The sequence below is a fragment of the Siniperca chuatsi genome, linkage group LG15, assembly GCF_020085105.1.
Source record: "Siniperca chuatsi isolate FFG_IHB_CAS linkage group LG15, ASM2008510v1, whole genome shotgun sequence".
Taxonomy (NCBI): domain Eukaryota; kingdom Metazoa; phylum Chordata; class Actinopteri; order Centrarchiformes; family Sinipercidae; genus Siniperca; species Siniperca chuatsi.
This window is the reverse complement of record NC_058056.1, coordinates 25,482,011-25,504,305: the sequence shown is the minus strand read 5'-3', so window position 1 is coordinate 25,504,305 and position 22,295 is coordinate 25,482,011. Positions and strand designations below refer to the sequence as shown.

Genomic DNA, 22,295 nt, shown 5'->3' with positions numbered 1-22,295 from the left:
TTCATGTCATGTTTTATCTGTTTGTTTGTTTAGCTGTTTTATCGTGATAAAAGCCCAACCAGGGACAGGGGCTGCAAATTAGCTCCAGCTAGATGTCCTGAACACTTTAAACTGTATCTGTTTTATTTATTTTTCTATGCAGCAATGTTTATCTGTAATGTCCCTGTTAAAAAATAAACAAACCACAAAAAAGACACAATTTAGGCTCCATGGAGCCGCTTTTAAGTAGATTTCATCCCCGGCAGCTGCTTTTTACTCCACTGAATTGACAGCACAAGTTACTGCTTACTCTCAAGATTAAGATTTGTCAGTTTGTAAGTTGTTGAATAAATTGCTAGAGTTCAAACTACCAAACAGTCCATAATGCACCTCCTAAATACTGCTTACATGTTAGCACATCAATAATTTAATGACTATTTTTAATACTCGACTACATCGATTGATTATACAATACCGCCTTTTCTATAATGCAGTTTTTTTCCATTGCGTTGTTGTTACTTCTCGTGTATTGACCTGTAGTACTGCAGATGTGTCTGCAGCAGAGGTGAGGGTGAAACATGAGATTAGGCTTCTCACTCAATACTTTCCATGACTAGGATAGTTTCCAGTGAACTAAGTGACATTCCTAGGAACCCCGTTACCCCACTGTAAGAACTAGTAGTAATATTTGGTGCACAGAAGCTGACTTTGCGCAAGGATCAGGTTCATAATGAAGCTGCAAAAACACCAGACTTCAGGATCAACTAACGCCACCGGACATACTTTTTGTATCTGCACTGTCATGCTTTTACCATCAGCACAATCTGCTTTTCAGTCAAATGGCCACCAGAGGGCAGTATTGGCTTCCATTTGACTCTTCAGCCATATGTGGAAAAATATATTGATGCAGATTTTGCCCTGTGCTAAGCTTCCCAGGCTGTGTACTGCCTGTAACAAGCGCTAACATTTAAATGCTGCAGGTTAGAGATGTTTACACATTTAGGTTAACCAGTCACAGTAAAAAAAGCAGTATTATGGTGAAGTCTGAGAGAAAGGTTTCCCTGGGAGGCCGAACCCGGGGCAAAACAAATCCTCTAGATGCAAAAAAACAGAGCCTGTCCATAAACCACATGCAGTCAGTCATGTACTCATTGTGTATGCATGGTTGGTGTGCAGTAAGGCACGTGTTTTGAGAGGTTGGCAGAAATGACAATCAGTTTTTTGTAATCTGGATGTAACGTTTGTGTCTTTGACCCAAAAACATGTGATGTTGCATAATGAGGCCTGCTTTACAGTTTGTCAAAGGACTCACAAAAGGCACAGTTTGGGTATTTTTTACTGTATTATTGAATAAAATCTATAAAATATTCCACAGAAAAATACAATACATTATTAATTGTCATCTTATTACCTAGCAAACTCATCCTTCAGTTACATTTATATCATAATCAGCATCAACAACATACAGCTTGTGCTTTACAGACCCTACTGACACTGTACTTTCATACAATTATAAATAACACTGCAGCTTTCTGCTTTTTGTATTCAGTCCTGTCCGATAGATTGTGTAAATGAAAAAAAAACAACAGAAAAGTGGTTTTCTTTCACAGGCTGTTCACAGAGCCATTAGGAGCAAAAACAAGTTGTTGTCGGAGTAGCAGTGTGCACCTCGTACATCTCATGTGATTGGTTGGTGGGCTGAGTCTGGGCAAAACAAGCTCTAAACCCCTCCTACTGAACAAGTGACGCAAGCTGCTTCCTCCCACCCCTCCTCCTCCATGTCCTCTTATTTTTCCCTGCTGGCCCTTGCTGCCACCTCCTCCCTCTGATAGTTCACTGTCAGCTTGTCAGGATACATTAAGCTCATATGCCACTAGTGTTCACTGAGCACAGAAAAAAGAAGAAATGATGGCGGTTCTGGCTTTCAGTGCTTTACATAACACAGCTCTTAGGTTTTTTTTATCAATGAAGCTCGAGCTCAGACAACCACAAAAACCTCAACACGAATAAAAATTAGGTTCAGTAGTAAGGCACGTTGTCGACATGAGACAAGAGATGGGGATAAGGATGGATTACTTTGGTCTGACAGGAAAGCATTGGATTCCATTGGATTGGATTTTTCAGCCGAGTTAAAACGATAACATAAAAAACAGTGACAGACAGTCCATGGCTCACGGTGTAAAACAGGAGTGTCCAGGTAAACCAACAACAAACAGACATCAGGAGGTAGAACAGGAGTAAACCACATATAGTGAAGGTCGAGTATCCGCTTCATTGCAGTCCTCCACTCACTGTATCTATTCTAATGGACAGGTGATTTGAGTTTCAGGTAGAAACATATATAAAACAGTTTTTAAAAAACACCCAACATTGCAATAAAAATTCATACCATTATGGCCATAAAAATACATAGGCTTCTGTTGTCATTTATAATTCTGAGACATGGCAAAGTTTTCCTGATTGTTGACTTGAGGCGATCAGCTCCTCAGTCAGAACCAGAATGGGATTACATTACTATTTAAAATATATGTTTTATGCTGCGTTAATGACACGTTGCATTTATCATAAATACCAGCTGCCGAGAAGGATAAACTGTTCACATCAACCTTATGCTGAAAAGATGAGTATATTTCTTACACGGCCTCTGATAGTTTGTCCCATTTGATGTCACAAATGGTGCAAGAGTGTCAACAAAAGCAGTAGACATGGCAGCCAATACATTGACAGTCCAAAATCATAAAGATCTAAATTATAAGTTACACTCACACCTAAACAATAGACTCTACATTCAAAGAACAAATAATATCTGCTGTAGTTTGTGGTTGATTTTTCATTCATAAATAAGAATAATATTAGATAAAGGCGTTCCAACAAGTTAAAACATTTTACCCTTTCTCTATCGAAGCAACAAGATGTCATCCATTTCTCACGCTTCTTCTGATACGACGTGAAAGTGGCATTCATCTTCAGAGAATGGAAGCTACTTTGGCTGGTTAAACCCCAAATTCAGTGGCCACATTCTTCTTTTCACAAGCCAAATAAATATATAGACCGTCCACCCTCTGACCGCTGCATGACCACAGCCACAAAGACGTTTGGCTGATGTCAGTTTCTAATTTAAAGATCCTACATGGAGCGATAAAAAACATTCATATGGAAAGGAATCCCAGGCCTTTGCCCTCCTGGCTGGCTGAAGCACAGCCTCTTAAGTAATTGAAGGGATTTCAATTAATAATCAACCCAGGTCTGATCTAACAGCCTGAGTGACGCACAAACCATGGCAGCTCAGGTTGCTTCTTCACTGGTGGATTCACTCAGAGAGTTGCTGCTGCTTTTACTAAAACTTGATAAATCAGGAGAGTAAAATGGCATAAACACTGTGAGGTTGAACATTTAAGGTTCCATCTGCATTTAAAGTTTTACCAAAATCCACTGTCACATGGCATCAATTTATGCTGTCTAATCCTGTCCGTTACAACACTTCCCTTACATGTGTTGCACTGCACTTTTTTTTTTGCAAATTTGTCTAGACAAGGCTCATCTACTTTTACTACAGGTTATTCACCCACTGCTCAAAACACAACCTGTCCTGAAACTGCAGAGCTATCTGTTCTGTTTCCTGCTACTGTGGGTGCAGAAATTGGTCTCTCTGTCTGTTAAAAAATGCATTTCTCCTTGTTGAATGTCAACAGTAATATTTGATAGCTAGAAATTTCTACCATTTAATTCCACTGAGACTTTTAGAAATATCTGTATGTGCCTTCACATCACTTAAAGTGTGTTTGGCGACTTCTCCACCTGAGTTATAACAACCAAAAACAGTATAAAAGTGTTTAAAAGTGGATTTTTCTTTAAGTTTCCTTTTAAACTGGATTCTTCATCCGCTCATGTACATAACTCAGGATGTTGGATGGTTCCTTTTAAATGAGTTAAGTGCATAAGAATTATTGTTTAATCTACCTAAAACTAGCTGAAGCTTAAAACACATTTTCACCCAAAATATCAGATGGAGCCTTAAAGATCCAAGGTCACATTAGAGTCTATCAACCCTCAAATCAGTCCTTGTTCCCCGTCTCCACTGTCAGACTCTGAATCCTTGATTAACCAAGTGGAGTAAATGTTCAGGAGTTTGTCTTGGCGATCAGGACTTTACCAGAATCTCCATGATGTGGTCCAGCTCATTCATGTCCATCAGACATGACTGGAGACTCCCAGCTGCGGCATGGCTGGGAGAGCGCATTTTCACGTCCTCATCCGCCCAAAGCGACACACTGACGGGCCACAGGGAGCCCGCCGCCCAGGCAGAAGGCAGATCTGAAGTCTCGTACATTGATGTGTCAATGTCCTCAAAGATGTCATCTAGTGCGAGGTCGCTGAGGTAGCCCATGGCGTTTACTGCATCACTAAAAGCATTGATCGTTGCAGCAGGCAGTGATTTCTGCGAGTCGGGCGAACTGTTTGCCTCCTGAGAGGGGAATTCTGGGGACAGCGGCGGAGACAGAGATAGGTTGTCCCCATCACCCTCTGCACACCCGGGGCATGTAACTGGCATGTCCTCCCTGAAGTCGTCCCTGAGAAGGCAGGAGTCAGCGTGGACGCCGTTGCGGAGTGCCTCCGACGTGCAGGTTCCCACCCCATCGCTCTGCATGTCCTCCTGGATCTGCCTGAGCGTGTTGATGAGCAGCACGGAGCGACGCAGGCTGAGCTCCATCCCGGCCTGGTAGCTCTGGAGCTTCTCCAAGCAGAGGCCGAGAACCAGCTGACGCTGCTGCAGGTGGCTCATGTCGGATTTGGACGGACCCAAAAGGAACCCGCCCTCGTCTTCCACATCTTCCTCCCCATTCTTCTCCTTTTCTGCTGCAGCAGGGAGGGTCTCAGCCTCCAGCTCCCCCAAGCAGCTCCACTTCCGCTTCACGCCGCGCCCCAACATCGACCTAGATTAATAGATTACCAGTTACACTTGATGTACAATAACCAATATGAATTTTAAAGACATATATATATTATTACAGATATATTATTATTATATTTCATGGCAAAACACCACATGCATTCAGTGGTTTTCTGCAAAATTGCCTTTTTGTCAGATTGGAAAATTGTCAAAATTAGTGTTATCAACTCTTTAAGACAGACTGCAACTAACTATTTTCATTATCGATTAATCTATAGATCATTTTCTTGATTTATTTTGTATATACATATGTGTATGTGCATATACTATTTATGTAACTATATGATTATATTTTAACTGAATGTGTGTATGTGTGCAGGCATTTATAATCGTGTATATATGAGCTAAAAGAGATCGAAATAAACAAATATAAGATTTAGAAAACCAAATAATTTAACCATTTTTGCTTAAAAAATTATTTAAACGATTAATTAATAATCAAAATGATTGCCGATTAATGTTCTGTAGATCTATGAATTGATTAATTGACTAATCGTTTCAGCTCTAAGAGACACAAGCACCTGTAATTTGTAAAGTCATTGGTGGAGACTTTGTCTGCTCAGTTGTCAGCAAATAGGAAATCCAGGTTATACAGTATCTGAGACCCAGTGGTGGAGTGAAACTAAGTATATTTATATATAGTATACCATTTTATGCTACTTTATACTTCTACTCTACTACACTTCAGAGGGAAATATTGTACTTTTTACTCCATTACATTAGTAATACAAAATATAATCAACAAATCATTTATGATGTATTATTATAGGTTACTGTAAGCTACCCAGCAGTATATAAAGTAGCTGAAATGAGCTCCACCTTTACCAGCTATAACATTAAAGGATGTGCACATATAATGCATCACTGTTTATAATCCAATAACATAATATATATTATTCTGAAATGGGCCATTCTGCATAATGAGTACTTTTACTTTTGGTACTTTAAATACATTTTGATGCTAATACTTGTGTACTTTTACTTACGTAACATTTTGAATGCAGGACTTTTACTTGTAACAGAGTATTTTTACACTGTAGTATTGCTAATTTTACTTTTGTAAAAGATCTTAATACTAGGTAATTATTTTTTGGCTACACTGAGACACATTCAGGATCACATCAGCTTTTTTTTTTAAATGTAATAAACCTTTATGTAATAGCACCAACCTAGCAGACATGGCTAGTTTTAACATTCACTTTCATTTGATCAGCTCCAAAAGAGATTTTCTTGACATCAGAAATAGACTTGCAGACAAATGCTGCTCAAACTGCTTAAGTTTACAGGGTGAACGTTAGAGTTTTTCCATTTAAGACATCTGAAAAGGTGAACATTATAACTGTTATGACTCACTGTTAGACACCCCTGCAGGCTGAGAGACTTTACTCATCCACACAGACATGGCTTCGTTAGCTGTAGGTCATTGTCTCTCAAATGTTTCCCCAAATAACAAATGAGTACACATGAAACCCCATTTAATGAGAGTTTGACCCCCATCTGAAGAGATTAAAAGCTGCCTGGTCTGATTTAATAGAGAGATGAACAACCTAAGAAAGTAAATTGTATTATTAAATAACTTATTCCTACAATTTCCTCTCTTTAAAGTAGTAAAATTAGCGAATAATTTCACTCCATCCTACATATTTCCCCCATGAACACCCCCAACCCTTAAACGGTCCCCGGACTTAAGTGGGGAAACACTAGCTCTGTTTAAACCAAGTTAAAGGGTAAAAATCGAGGAAATTTTAAGTGAATAATAAAAAGAGGTTAAAAACCAACCTTACGTGCCCTTCTAAAGTGTCATGAGTTGTGTGAATCCGTCGTGTCTTCGGCTCGTTTCGTTTCGTCGCCGCGTTCCTCTGCTATCGAGCCCCAGGAATATGAGGAATGTTCGGTCCAGGCAGCGGGGGGAGGAGGCGGAGCCGCGGGGAGCTCCGGAGCTCACGGGCGGATATGATTGGTACGTTCACCCGCTGATCAAGCCTCCACCCACGCTACTCACGGGGCAGCTAAATGTGCGGCCGTTTGGTTCCGACAGCGGGCTGCCGCTGCGTTCAAGTGCGGCTTGAAAAAATCGGAAACCACATCGGAGCACACGTGATCGCCGAAAGTGGTCAGTGTGATCGGGGACATTTGGTTTTTAGTTGTGACACGCGTTTGTGGAAGAAGTACTCCGATCTTTTACTTAAGTAAAACTAGCAATATCACAGTGTAATAAATGCTTTTAATAAAGTAAAAGTCAGCCTGCAGTTAAAATCTTACTTAAGTAAAAGTACATAAGTAAGTTAGCGAGTTAGCATCAAAATATACTTAACACACCAAAAGTAAAAGTACTCATTATTCAGAATGGCCTATTTCAGAATAATCATTATATCACTGGATTCTAATTAGCGATGCATTAATGTGTATCACTAATGTTGCAGCTGGTAATGGTGGAGCTAATTTCAACTACTTTATATACTACTGGGTTTCTTAATCTATAATAATAATTCACAAGTTATTAGTTGATTTAAATATTGTATTAATAATAATCTGAATCTGCAAAGCAACAAGTAACTAATGTTTTCAAATAAAAGTAGTGAAGTAAAAAGTACAATATTGGCTTCCAAAATGTAGTGGAGTAGAAGTATAAGGTAGCATGAATACTTAAGTACAGTACTTGAGTAAATGTACTTAGTTACATTCCACCAGTGATGACAGGGATCTATGTTGTCCAACAAGTGATAAAGTATGAATGGAAATCCTGATCGTAGTGTTAAATACAACAGACACTAAAACTGAGCCTGCATCACTACAAGAACCACTATGGTTGACGGTGGTGGAAGAACTTCGTAGAAAAGGTTTCATTGTAGTCATCTGGACACTGTTTTCAGAATCAAGACGTTTCGGCTCCCATCCGGAAGTCATTCTCAATTGTGAAAATGGTCTGAGAACTCAGAAATTTAAGCTACTCTGTGTTCCTTAAGCCCTGCCCTCAGGGAGGAGTCTTCCTGAGTGTCTGCTGTTTAACCTGCCTAGTTTCACCTGAAACTGACCTTCTTTTGTTTCCATGATGGCCCAGTAATCAGTAAGCAGCCCTATTGTTTTCTGGCTGCACCTCCCTCATCACTGTTAAGTACCTGATTAGCATATGATTGGCTTGACCATGGTGTTAATACACTGTGGTAAACAGTTGGCAAGTTGAATCTCAGACCACCATTTCTATTCAAAGAGGGGTTTTCTTTTTTCACAAAAATGGCTTCTTTGACTCCTCTTTCAAACCAACTCTTCTCTCTACTTAGAATCTTAACCTCGCTGTCTTCAAATGTGCGGTTTGTAGCTTTTAGATGCAAATGCACGGCGCTCTGCAATCCCGAGTTAGCGTGTCGTCTGTGCTGATAAAGTCTTTTGTGAAGTGGCTGTTTAGTCGCACCTATGTACCGTTCTTTGCAGTTTTCCTCACTGCATTGAATTGAATAAACTACATTGCTCTGTTTCTGTGTGGGTATCTTGTCTTTAGGATGAACGAGTTTCTGTCTTAAAGTGTTGCCTGGTTTAAAGAAAACAGGAACATCGTGCTGTCTAAAGATCCTTTGTAGTTTTTCAGACAGTCCAGATACATACGGGATGGAGACACCGTTCCTTCTTGGTTTTGTTTCCCTTTTGTCCTGTTTTTTGGCTCTTTTAACTTTGTTGGGGGAGGAAGAAGTATTCAGATTCCTTATTTAAGTAAAAGTAAAAGTAATAATACTACAGTGTAAACATACTCTGTTACTGTTGGTGGAGAAAGAAGTATTCAGATTCCTTATTTAAGTAAAAGTAAAAGTAATAATACTACAGTGTAAACATTCTCTGTTACTGTTGGTGGAGAAAGAAGTATTCAGATTCCTTATTTAAGTAAAAGTAAAAGTAGTAATACTACAGTGTAAACATACTCTGTTACTAAAAGTCCTGCATTCAGAATTTTATTCAAGTAAAAGTTCAGTATTATTGGCAAAATGTACTGTGTCAAAAGTAAAAGTACTCATTATGCAGTAAAATGGCCCATGTCAGTGTTGTTACTAATGCGATAACATGTAAGTCACATTTAAATGTTGTAGCTGGCTGAGGTGGACCTAATTTTAACTACTTCACTGGGTACTTTAATATATAACAATACATCGTATTTCACAAACTTATCATTTGTTTACTATGTAATATCTTAATCTTTAAGGTAAATAGTAACTATAGCTCTCAAATAAATTTAGAGGAGTAAAAAGTACAATATTTCCCTCAGAAATGTTGTGGAGTAGAAGTATAAAGTAACATGAAATGGAAATTGTCATGTCAAGTACAAGAACCTCAAAAGTGCACTTTAGTACAGTACTTGAGTAAATGTACTTAGTTATGTTCCACCACTGGTGGTAGATAATACTCAAAATCCCAAAAATTATGTTTCGATCTGTTCCTTGACATAAACTAAGATGCATCAGGAAAAGACAGCTGCTTTCTTGTCCTGTTGCCATCTTTGTTCGAGTCAAGGAATAGCTTAATCGGTCAAATTTTGCTGTCCATAAGGGGAAATATGTTGTGTTGTGTTGTGAGAAAAGTCTTTCAGGATTACATACAGATCCAGTCTTCAAAAACACTGTAGTTACTCGAACCACTGTCCTTCTCAACGTGCCTTTTTCTAACAAGAAAAGTAGCACTTGAAGGTCCAGTGTTGTTCCTTCTGAATATTGACAGACGTGACATTAAGGGGGGCAGAGCATGATAGTTATTAATAACTCTCCTCTCCTTTTTAATAATACAATAACACAGGGTTTCTACCGTTTTCTGGCTTACCAGAAAACCTGTTTTTATGCCACAAATCTTATGACACAGTGATTAAAAAAGTTGTCACGTGAAGTCGAATATAACAGGGGACCCAAATAGAATATATAGAAATAACAATGTATTTAAAAGGTATTTATGCATTAAAATATTATCAAACAAATATCATTATATCAGTATTACAGTAGAAATATCTAGAAGGCCTGCAAGGCCTAGAAAGTTGCAGCGAGCAGCACCTGAACGCAGCATTTTAAAGGGACAGATGACTCAGAAGGGAAGTGGGGAGAATGTGACCGGAAAGATGGAGAAGGCAAACACCAAATAAGGCAACTCTTCATTCACGTTTTTCAGTCTCTTCCTCTTGAAGCTTTCACAGCTACACTTCTAATTCTTCTTTCCTCTTCTTCTTCTTCTTCTTCTTCTTCTTCTTTCTTTTCCTTTCCTTTTTCTTTTTCTTCTTCTGAACAGAAAGTAAACTCAACATTATGAAATTAATATATTTATTGTTTGCTGGTCTACATTTTGTGGTTTCTGTGACAATTGCATGGCCATTAAAATCCACCTTAAAACCCCAAATGCTCATGTGCTCATGAGCTGTTTAAATTTCACATCAGTGCCAAAATACCGACAAACTACAAGATCTGGTAAGTAAATTATAACCTTTATGCATGCAGGGGTTAGTTAATTAAGGGTTTGTTGTAAAATAACAGACATGTTTGGTTGTAAGTTGTTTTTATGGTAGTTTCTTTAAAGTAGTTCAACTCTGTTAGACAAACACAGAATTTATCTAGCTATGGGGTCAATTTTGTTATGTCCAACCAAAATGTTTGACTTGAATTTGTGAGAAATGCTTGTCTTGACTCCAGATCTCAAGTTTATGAGAAGCACCTGAAGGCAGCATGAGACCTGTGGCCTGTTAGCACTTATTAACCCTGAACCCACTCACGTTTTTAAAGGTGGTACAATCCTCTTACAGCAGACAACACATGTATTATAAGTACAGTATGTTGTTATTATATTGTTATTATTATTGAAGATCAGAGTAATTGCTTCCAGACATGTCACAAGTGAAAAAGCATGCCTTCTTAACATCACATGGTGTAAACTTCATTTCTAGTGCATCTCTGAAACACTGCATGAATTTTCTGCATCGCATTTACATTTTCTCTGTTGCTGCTTTTTAAGACATAATAGTCTCTTTCTCTGATGCCTTGGTTTTTCCTCAGGCTGCCTTTTTGCTGAGTCACAGAGAGGCCATTAATCTTTAACTATAGGCAAACCAAGACTAGGCGGCAGGCCAACATGCAGAGTAAGCTAGAATTTTACGAACAAATACCTTTTGACAGTTTCAAACAAGACTTTGAGATTTTTATTTAACTGTTGCATGTTTAACAATATGAAAGGTCTCTCTTCAGTAGACTAAAATAAAAGCATTCATTATTAATAGAAAATCCCTATTTCCACTGTGTACAGGTCAGCTGTATGCATGTCCTGAGCTGCAAACAGACAAGTCTTGTTCTGTTGAATCCATTGTAACTCTCTCTGCATATCTAATGCAGAATCTCACGGTCAAACATCGTCATGTGAGAGCACGTGAGGACAAAGGTCCTTCTGCAGCCAAATTACAGCTGAGTCACATCTAATTCACTCAGCATTTTTATGTTACTACAAAGGAAAATCTACTCACAAAAACTACAAACACACTCAAATAAAAGCAGTCACTGTAGCAATTCCCCTGAGCAAGGCACTTAACACCGTCAGGACTGACCTGATCTTGGCAGCTCCCGAGTAGAAATTCATTCTTCATTCATTCTGCAGGATTGCATATAATTTCATGAGTTATTTTCTGATTTTAATAGTGATTTCGTTTTGAATTATTTTGTCACAACAACTCCAAATACCGATGCAGTTCACTGACGCAGGTATGTTTGGCCTCTTTAGTGTCTTTGTACGGTACAGACACATACAACTGCCCATTTACTCTTAATTCAGTTCCAAATAGTTGTCTCAGTCAGTGATCTATTGCTTTCAATGAAAATAACAATAATGCTTGCATCTGAACAGTCACCACTAGAAACTAAAATTTTGAAAGAACACATTAAATGGGTAAGATTGGCGATATTCTGTATTTTTCTTATTGTCGACAAATCCAATGCAAACACCAAACCCAGCAATGACTCGATCCTACAAAAAAGTATTGTGTATCCAAAGCCTGATATATCTTACTCCTCTGTGCCAGAGAGCGCCACTGTTGTCCGCAGACTCTTAAAAACACATTAATGTGCCACACTGCTGCACTGGGTGACATGTTCATTCAATATGATAAACATGTAGTTTATTTAGAATCAATCATGCATACACCGTCCTGCTGCTGGAAATAGTCCCCAACAAATGCACTACTTACTCATGTTCGAGTAACATTTGCTAAAAACTACAGTGCCCAGCTGTTTCAGGAAATAGACTTTAAAAATACTCAGTAAAGTATATATTTGTGACTAGTTTTTAAAGATTTGACTTCAGTAGAAATGAATGGGCTTGGGGCTGAGTGCCACAGACAGGATAGGAAAGTCACCAAAGTGTTGAGAAGAACTAACACATTATTGGGTTTGGTCTAATTCATAGGTATTGATGACAATAAGAAATATATATTGTTTATTACCAGCCTTGTCCTTTGAGCTCACCCAAATCCAAAGGTCTATAATAAAAGCAGTAAAAAAAAATACTGTTTATGCCTAATACTAAAATAAGTGATCCAACCCACACCACACAATCAATAGTTGCACCTTTTATTATAAAAAATATTTACAAAGATGCTACAATGTTTTTTCCTTAATATAAAAAAATGCATACATTTTACAACGGTAATTAGTCTTTGAAGTTCTAGCTCCCATTCAGACCAGAGTGACATCCTTCAGGAGTGTTGTGGTAAGGTATTAAGCGTGTCGTAATACTGTATTTTTGTCAATACATTTTGTTTGCCTGAGTTAATCTCTTCATCACGATGATAAGGAACAATTTTGAAAAATGCATTTGATTTTCCACATCTTTAGGAGAAAGGCAACTGTTTGCATAAAGGAATTAAAGGACATTTGAGTCGTATACAATCATTTTGAAACACGTATGACAGAGCTGCATAGTGATTTAAATAGTAACCCAGTTGTTGTTATTATTATTACTAATAATAATAATAAAAAAATGTGAGGAATAAATAGGTACTGCATTCAGAACAGAGGGCAAAATTTGGATAAATATAATTTCATCGGGCCTCATGGTTGATTTGATAAGTCAATGTGGCATGTCTGTACCTAGATATAATAAATACAATAAATAAAACAATAAATTAGATTGGGTTAAACACACAGAATTCCTCATTTGTAGTACTAACAAATGAGAAAGAAATATGGCTTCTTGATGCAGTTATCACCCCGTGGTCTCTCCAAATGCTTTCAGAAAAGCTGTCATTATTAATATTATTGTTATTAGATCTGTGTGTAAAGCAGGGCAGGAAACTTACTTAATTTGTCCACTGGATACTGTAAACTTACCAGAAACAGTCAAATCTAAACCAGCCTTTTGTTGGTGGCTGGCAGTAATTTCCCTGCCCTGCATAAAGCTTTGAGAAAATGAAAGAACAGCGCCTATAAAGTGTGACAATGCCAGTCCTGACACCTGTTACAGTCGACTTGTTATACCAAACCATGGGAAGACACTGTCTCGAGTCTGGCTACATTAAAATCTTAAAAACCGCTTGGGAGGGAAAAATAATAATAATATCAAATGATACTTGCAAAATCCCCCAGCTGTATAATGCAAAAAATATATTTCTATATACACATACGTACATATACATATATTCCATTCATAATTGCTCAAATCTTTAGGAAAATATGCATTGATTCATAGATTTGGATTTACAATTTGTTCTGGTTTCTGATGCATGTAGTGTGATGAATTGTTCCTCAGTCCATGTAACAATAAATAGAAATGGACAAAATGGCAGAGAAGAATATGACCAGAAGGAGCTAGTATGACAGAATGTATGACAGACGTAAACATGGAAAGTACGTAAATAAGAATGCATCATGGTATAGGTAATTATCTTTGCCCTCTCACAGATATTGTCAAGTGTTGGATTTCATCAACAAAGTAGGAAACTAACTGCTTTGCCCACAGGCCAGGATGGCTTGTGAAACCCAAAATTCATCAATTTCACCCTCACTACTTTAAACTGCCAATTACATTTTTTTAATAAAAGATGAAGGTCCCAACAGCAGCTGCCGACTTGCCTAAGTAGCCGTTAGAGCAGACGAACTACACCTCTAACAGCCAATCCCAAAATCTACTTTGCTTGCTGTTAATTTCCCACCTTGTCCCAAAACCTCCAGCAATCTCCATGTGTAACAATACCACATACAGAACATGCACATGTGTACTGTGCATAGTCTGGAAAGAGTCTGAGGGATCAGTACAGGCCAGAGGAATGTTCTGAGTTTCAGGATCCCACTATGATCTCCATGATGTGGTCCAGTTCGTTCAGGTCTGACCTGCAGCTCGAGCTGGAGCTCAGGGTCGTTGGCCCGTGAGAGGAAAGGCTCTCCAGCAGATCGTAAGGCCCCATCTTTGGGGCGGTCTGCATGCCTGTCAGCACCGTATCGAGGTCATAGTAGGACGGGTCCACGTCTGAAAACAGTTCCTCGAGCGCAGGGTCAGGGGGTGGCGCCGGGTGCTTGATCTCAAATGTCCCAAAAACCTGCTCCCCTGTCCTGGAGTCTGCGTTTAGGTGGTCCCGGTCTCCCTCCTCTCCCTCCGACACACACTCCTCGCTGTCCTCCTCTTCATCCTCCTCGCACTCACCGTCTTCCTCTTCCTCCTCCCAGCAGGGTCCCATGCCAAAGGGACCTGCCAGGTAAGAAGCAGAGGACAGCTGGGGGGAGATGGGCGACAAAGTGGACATGGTGACCTCTGTCTCCACGTCTCCCTCCATCACCACCTCCTCAGCGTGGTAGCCTTCCTCCAGACCAACCACGGAGAAGGGCTTCGGGCTCTGCCCGGCCTGAGCTGCCGCGTCCGTTTGCCGGCACAGCACCTCTGTGGCTACCAGGCGGTCAGCGGGACACTGAGCAGCTGCCAGGGCCTGGGTCATTATCTGCCAGGTGCCGTCCTGGGTCATCTCCTCCTGGATCTGCCGCACTGTATTAGCGATGAGCACCGAACGGCACAGGTTTGGCTCCACCAGCATGTGGCAGAGCTGCAGCTTGATCAGCGACATGTCAAGCAGCGACTGCCGCTGCAGGCTGTAAGAGGACGTCAGCGCCCGAGGCACCGCAGATGAAGCTGCCGGGCCCTGGTCACCACTGGAGACCGGCTCCTCCCCGGAGTCTGAGAACTTGCGCTTGGTGCCCTTCGGGAACATGTTGTCTCTCTGTGGTGATGACGAGGAGACAGAAACACAGTCAGACATCAACGGACAATACTTATCTGACTAGCAACTAATTTATCACACTGACAAACACACAAAATGCCTACTGAATTTCACTAGCTAAGATCTTAGTGAAAAGAATAAGTGCCATGTAATTAATTATGTAAATGTGTGATGTAATGAGGCTATGTGGTGTAGTTTTTGTGTCTGGACATGAAGGAGCTAGGGCTACAATCTGCTCAACAGCAGCTGTGACTTTATCAATAAACTCTACAGGTTTAAACTCTTTATGAACTACAGTAAACAGTAAATTGTTTGTTGTAGTCTTTTTCGTAAAGTTTGCTATACCTTTCCTGTTGAGAGGCACAGGCAATAGCAATGCAGCTTGGTCCCGGCTGCAACGCTTCAAGTACTTTTGTACGAGCGACAAGCAGCTTTTGTTCAGCACCATTTCTGCCCATTTTAGGCCAGTCTGAGGCAAGACTCCTGCTGGGCGGAACAACCACACTTTTAACAGACCACTGAGCCACCGAAAATAGCATGGTTACCAACTAAATGCCGACGCTGCATCAAAGTAAGCACAGACTAGAGAGACCTTTGTCAGAAAACAAAAACAGCACTCAAGTTACATGATCAGTGCACTTAGATTCTTTCCCACTGCCACCTGTGATCAAGAAAATATCCTAATCAATAAGGTGCTTTTAAGGGGAAAAGTGATAAGAATATGGAAAATAATAGCATTTACAATATTACACAATACAATATACCACCATGAACCACTAATATTTACAAGGGATATCAGGTTTCCAGATCTACACACGACACCCTTCAAAAACTAGTAGAACAAGATTTTCACTTTCTCTTCACTGAGGGAGGGGAAGAAAAATAGGGTCAACTTCCTTATTACACACCGTTTGGAATACAGATGACTTACAGGAACAAAACAACACTCCTGCCAACATTAAAGGCCCTCTGACTCCCCAAAATAAACGGGATGCAAGTAAATAAGGAGACTGATCTCTGAACAGCAGCCTGTGGCATTTAATTTTCCATCAGACAGAAAAATAGTGCGCAGTGTCCAGCTGTGTCTCCTCTGAGTAAAAACCTGTGGGCAGGGCATTTGGGTGAATGAATCCACTTGCTTGAAATTTCTATTTGTGATACATTTTTTACAAAATAATCACAAAAAAAGTAAAACCAAGGGTACAATAAAAATAGTATTGATACATGCTGGAGTGTAAAAGCATAGCATTAGGGTTTACAGAATAGAAATCAAACAGCAAAGAGGTGTTAACAATTTTACAAAAACTGCCCACTCTTCTGTGGAAACCAAGATGAAACTTAATGCACTAAGTTGTTGTCACAATTTATCGCCGCACCAACAAAGCAGAATTTGTTTTTCATGCCAGGCAAAACTAAGGCCCTACGACCTGTGAAAATTACATACCATCTTACAGTTAACACATTGTAGTACTCAGGGGTGCTGTGCACGATTTTACAGCCAAAAACTGGGATGACAAAAACATAATTAAACATTTTATCAACATATAATCAAACATGTAATCCAAAAATTGAGTGATTTCTAATTAGGAATGGATTGTAAACGCTCCTTTACTTCAACCGTCAATAGAGGGAGGTACTGTGCTTCTTTACACACATGAAAACCTGACATAAAATGAGAAAAAGTGATTAAATTACAGCTACTGGCTTCACCTTATTGATCAGATGAATAATCTGGAATCAGCACCATATTTTCAAAAAGTTATAACCCATACCAAAAAAGAAATGGATCTAAAAGATCTTTGAGTCATTGCTTGCATACAGAAAAACATTTCCTGACAGTGGACAGAATAGGAAAAAAAGTCATTTTTGAAGGTACCCGGAGATCTAAAATACAAAAGGGTGAGAAAACAATTATGGACATATGTTGTCTTCTTGTGTGGTGCATTTGTGGCTGGCCCCTGTTAAACAAGAGACACTAGAGAGAACTAGCTCCCTGAAGGAAAACAACAATGTGTAAAAAAAAAAAAAAAAAAAAAAAAAAAAAAAAATTAAATTAAATAAAAAGTGAACAAGAAATGAAATACAACCAGGAAGACCTACAACCTGAGAGAAAGCACACTGCACAGAGAATTAAAAAACAGTTTTGGACATGACAGATTTTTTTATTTATTTATTTTTTTAAAACAGGTATATTGATTAATCTGGTTTTTGAACACCCTATAGTTTAGCATTTTGGGGTTAAATCTCAAGGATTCCACCTTGATATTAATTTAACTGTAAATACCATAAATCTACAGAGTAAAGGTCAATATTTGTTTTATATATTTTCTTTATTGTTAAAAAAGAGAGAGAGACAAAAAAAATCAGACTGGAAATGGCTTACATCTTGATCATTCTGATTTTGCACATGTAGCAGACAAACATACATCGAACAGCTGATGCAAAAACATTAACCTACAGAATGTACAATTGCATGAACACCCAAAAATAACAAAACACAATACATGTACACCAAAAAACTACAGTCCGACAAAACCCTCTGACAGTTTCAAATTATTTTTAAACATTTAAACTTCATTATGCATGGTTATTATGCCATTATATGCATTCATCATTAACGGTGCTGCTAGCAATACTTTATAGGTCAATATATATTGATTTGAGACGTATTTTGTCTGCTATAGATGCTTAATTGTAGTGATTGAGATTTAGATAATTTCCAATACAATAAAATCAATTAAAATCAATTTCATTTAAACCTACACATTCTTATGTTGTTGTTTTTTAAAAGGGGCCTTAACAGTAAGTTTTAACAAGATTTGACAAGAAAATGCTGAAACATATGATGTTCAAAAACTTAAGATACCAGGAAATGAGTCATCAAGAGCCACAAAAAAAAAGAAATCACCTGGTTTAAATTGCATAAATAGTATTGGAGTCAGATATTAGTATTACACAATTATATATGTCAGACAGCGCTACTGAATACAGTGTTCAGGTAAAACATTGCTACTAAACTGAGCTCCTGTGTTGTATTATGCTAGGAGCCAGAAGCCAAACAAAATGCAGCCTCGCTTTACGTCAATGGCTCCTAGCATGACCCATCCCCCACTGCACACTGAAAACCCAGCACTTCCCCAGCACGCCGTGCTAAATGAATAAATAAACTTACAACACGGCGGCATTAATTTTCCCCACTTCCCCCATCAAAAACACAATGTAACCGCTATCAGCCGCCATGTTAAAGCCGTCACAGCCGCTGTAAAGAGCGGTTCGGAGCTGTCGGCCGTGACTGCCGCATGCTTTGTCTTTTCAGCATCACAGCTACCGAGCGACAATGAGGCCATTTTGCGCTAGTAGCTAACAGCTAGCCGGCTAGCTATGCTACGGATCTGACTTTACGCTTATGAGCTGCCGCTAGCTAACCGGGCTAAGATGTTCAGTGAAACGGGGAAAAAAACGATTCCTCCGTGGAGGTACAAAACGATTGGCATTCGTCTCAGTTTGGCCTTCTTTGGCCATTTCCTCTCATTCAAAAAAAAAAAAAAGAATGCTAGCAAGCGTAAAGCTAATTAGCTAAAAGCGCCCACCCACACATCCTCCGCGGTCCTTCCTCCTTTCTAGCCAAAAACAAGAGTTTTCGCCGCGGCTGGGCTGTTAAGTTCCTAAAAACAACAAACGGTCACCCGGGTGCCTGGTTAAAACGACTATCGCCGGGTAGCCGTACTCACCTCGTGTTTGTGTTATTTTATTCCCGTCTCGGTCATAGGATCGACGGCAGGGAGAGCGGAGATCAGGTTCAGATGAGATCATTCATGCCACGGCTTCAAAAACTGAACTACCTCTGTCCTGCTGCTGCGGAGCGGACGGCAGGAGGGAAGGAAGGGAGGGGGAGGGGAGCCGACAAAAGCCAGCCATATGCCTGGGATTCCTCTCTAATGATTTCTCCCCGGTTTTCTCTTCTGCTAATGCTTTAATTTGACAAAACAAGTGAAAGCCTGTGGTTGGCGTCGAGAGCAAGAAATAAAAGGTCACAAGTTATTCGCTCTGCATTTGCACTACATTTATATTTACTTACCTTTTTTTTTTTTTTTTAAACCAAAGAAAAACAGTGGTGGAGGAATTATTCACATAAGTTAAAAAATAAAAATAAAAATAGCAGTACCCAGTGGTGGAAACATTTACTCAAGTACTGAAGCACATTTTTGAGGTAATTGAACTTTACTTGAGTTTCCATTATATGCCACTTTATACTTCTAATCCACTACATCTCACACTTATCAGAATCAGAAATACTTTATTGATCCCCGTAGGGAAACTCTTTGTTACAGTAGCTTGCCTTTACGTCAGTGCACACAGGAGAAAGTACTAGAAAACAATATGATACACTATAAAACAGGTCAGAAAATAAATTAAGTATCAGGTCGGTATAAGTATAAGATAAACTAAGTGTCGAGTACCAAGTGGGTTTACCGGTTGATGATGAAAGTACAGTATAATAATACAATGTAACCAAATAAGTAATAAGTAATAGTAATAAGTGGAGGTGCATGTACTGTCGAGAGTAATTGAGGTATATGATATCAATAACAATAAATAAGAAATATTTATATATGTTACTCCACTACCTTTATCTGACAGGTATAGTTACATGTTTCTTTTCAGTTTCTTTCTTCAGATTAACATTTTTCATTGAAAAAACACACGATAAGCTCGTACAGTACGATGCATTGTTTAAGAGAAGGCTTGTCGCCTCTTACTAAAAGCATTTGGGGCCCCTTGTCGTGTTTCAGATGTCTTTGAGTTGTTAGCAGTTCCACCAATAACAGATTTCTCCTCTAAACTTCTCAGATGGTTTCATTTAAGTAACTGTTCACCTGTTTTTTTTTTCTTTCCTCTCCCATTAATCATCTCACGACCCCTCAGATTCATCCTGTGATAAGGGCCCTACCCCCAAGTTGGGAACCACTGGACGAAAGTAGTGAAACTGTACATAAAGTAGTTAAAGTTAGCTCCACCTCGACCAGCTACAACAGTACTTTTAATACTTTAAGTGTATTTTGTTGATAGTACTTTTGAAGGGCATTTACTTGTAGTGGGGCATTTTTAGATTATATTAGTTAAAGTCCTGCATTGGAAATATTACTTATTAAGTAAACTATTATTAGCAAAATGTAGTTTTGTAACTAAAGTAATCAATGCAGAAAAATGTACCACAGGAGTGTTATGCTATTATATATTATATTGTTAGATTATTATTGCTGATGCTTTAATGTGAAAGTAGCATTTTATTGTTGTAGTTGGTGGAGTTAGTTGGGGTTAATTTTATATACTGTTGCATAATCTGTGCATCATATTTGACAAGCTCATCATGTGTTTTGTATGTAAAACCTGACCTTTTGTATGTAAAGTAGCTAGTAACTATAGTTGTCAGATAAATGTAATGGAGTAAAAAGTACAATATTTCCTTTTGAAAAGTGATGATTAAATAAAGACTCTTTGATTTTTGTGGCCTTAAGGTGGCTAACTGTAGGACATAATTTACACACCTTTATTTATATAGCCCAAAATCACAAATTTACCTCAAAGGGCTTTACAGTCTGTACAACATATGACAGCCCCCGTCCTTGCACCCTCAATTCAATGAGGAAAACTTCCACAAGAAAAGCCTTTAACCAGGAAAAAAGGGAGAAACCTCAGGAAAAGTAACAGAGGAAGGATTCCTCTTGCTTTGGACAAACATAAATGTAAATTCCAGGACAGACATGCAATAGCTGCTGTATATACAGAGCAGACAGAAATAACAGTTGGCCCAGCATACATAAATCTGATATATGACAAAATAAGGAAACTACATATATATAGTGAATGGAAGCAGCTAATGAGTGAGCCATCTCGCTTCCTTCTCATCTCTGTTGAGAGTTGCACATGTGCAGTACTGATCGGGCGGGATGTTTATGGATGTAGCAACACCGGCAAACATATCTTTCACAAATCAACGTTTTCTCATGTGAGTTCTGACCACGCTTAGTCGCTTTTCAAACCATCTGTCAACCCTGAAACATAAATTTGACAATGAAAACAATGAAGTATTTGTTTATTTTACCTCCATCTCCAAACGCCTGCAATTTTTTATTACATTCATTTGCATTTGTTTAAAATTTGTCATTACCAAAAACAAAACAAAAAAAAGGTTTTAAATAGGCTGCTGAAAATGTTTGGCCCATTTACATTTTTTAAAATCTGGCCCAATTAAATTTGTAATTGAATAGCCCTGTCATAGTGCATCTTAATAGTCAAGTCAATTTTATTTATATAACCCAGTATAACAAATCACAAATTTGACACCCTCTGTCCTGAGACCCTCAGTTCGGATGAGGAAAAACCTTAATAGGGAAAAAATAGAAGAAACCTCAGAAGGAGCAACAGAGGACAGACAGACAGGAAATAAATAGACTGTAAACATACATGAAGAATAAGGATCCGGGAGGACCCTAACAGACCTGAACCTAACAACCTCCTCTCCACCATGGAGACCTGGATGAGGACAGACTGCACAAACACACAAGAAGTAAAACTAAACACAGATAAGAGAAAGGAAACAAACACACAGAGGGAGAGAGCGACAAGGACAACATGCACACAACGGGAGAGAGACAAGAGGAGAGGCTGAATCCAATGGAGGGCGAGGATCCAGATCCAAAAAATCTAGAGAGAGGCACCGACAGCCAGAGAGAGAGAGAGAGAGAGAGAGAGAGAGAGGTAGGCACACAGCTTGGACATTCATGTGCTTGTGGGACACAAACAAACAGAGGGTTAGAGAGATTCACAATATAAATACTCCATCAACAAATAAATCAGAATGAACTGTAACATACTAGCAGTGAGAGTGTGTTTTTGCTAATCAAAATCTGTATTAATTTTATACAGTAGTGGCAATAAATCTTTAAAATAGTCTAAAAAACCCGGCAACTCACACCAAAACATTCAGATGTATAAATAGCACTACAGGTAAGAGGGAAATATGTATTTTTGATCTGTTCCCAGTATACAGTAAATCAACTATCCATCCAATCGGAAGGTCGGCGCTTTGATCCCGGCTTCCCCCAGGCCGCAAGTGTCCTTGGGCAAGACACTGAACCCCAAATTGCT

The 22,295-nt window shown here is 39.0% G+C and overlaps 2 protein-coding genes and 1 long non-coding RNA gene across 6 annotated transcripts in view; 1 reads left to right on the top strand and 2 right to left on the bottom strand.

Moving 5' to 3' along the window:
• The window catches only part of LOC122861365, a 59,370-nt gene extending 39,150 nt beyond the window's left edge, over nt 1–20,220 (top strand). Inside the window, exon 5 of the long non-coding RNA XR_006374479.1 lies at nt 20,070–20,220. This is a non-coding gene — a long non-coding RNA (uncharacterized LOC122861365). The remainder of the gene's footprint in view (nt 1–20,069) is intronic.
• On the bottom strand, nt 1,298–6,974 carry si:dkey-177p2.6 (uncharacterized protein LOC568712 homolog). The gene is made up of 2 exons (XM_044165585.1): nt 6,710–6,974; nt 1,298–4,913 (listed from the first exon to the last, which is right to left on the bottom strand). Exon 2 carries the CDS (start codon nt 4,907–4,909, stop codon nt 4,121–4,123), a length of 789 nt encoding a protein of 262 aa, XP_044021520.1. The 5' UTR covers nt 4,910–4,913; nt 6,710–6,974; the 3' UTR covers nt 1,298–4,120.
• On the bottom strand, nt 12,494–19,032 carry cdca4 (cell division cycle associated 4). Of its 4 annotated transcripts, XM_044165584.1 has the most exons (3): nt 18,875–19,029; nt 15,489–15,626; nt 12,494–15,143 (listed from the first exon to the last, which is right to left on the bottom strand). In XM_044165584.1, exon 3 carries the CDS (start codon nt 15,132–15,134, stop codon nt 14,214–14,216), a length of 921 nt encoding a protein of 306 aa, XP_044021519.1. In that variant the 5' UTR covers nt 15,135–15,143; nt 15,489–15,626; nt 18,875–19,029; the 3' UTR covers nt 12,494–14,213. The 4 variants fall into 4 exon arrangements, with proteins under 4 accessions (XP_044021519.1, XP_044021517.1, XP_044021518.1 ...); XM_044165582.1 differs by lacking the exon at nt 15,489–15,626 and having other exon boundaries at nt 18,875–19,032; XM_044165583.1 differs by lacking the exon at nt 18,875–19,029 and having other exon boundaries at nt 15,489–18,862.
• Nucleotides 20,221–22,295: the final 2,075 nt, after the last annotated feature.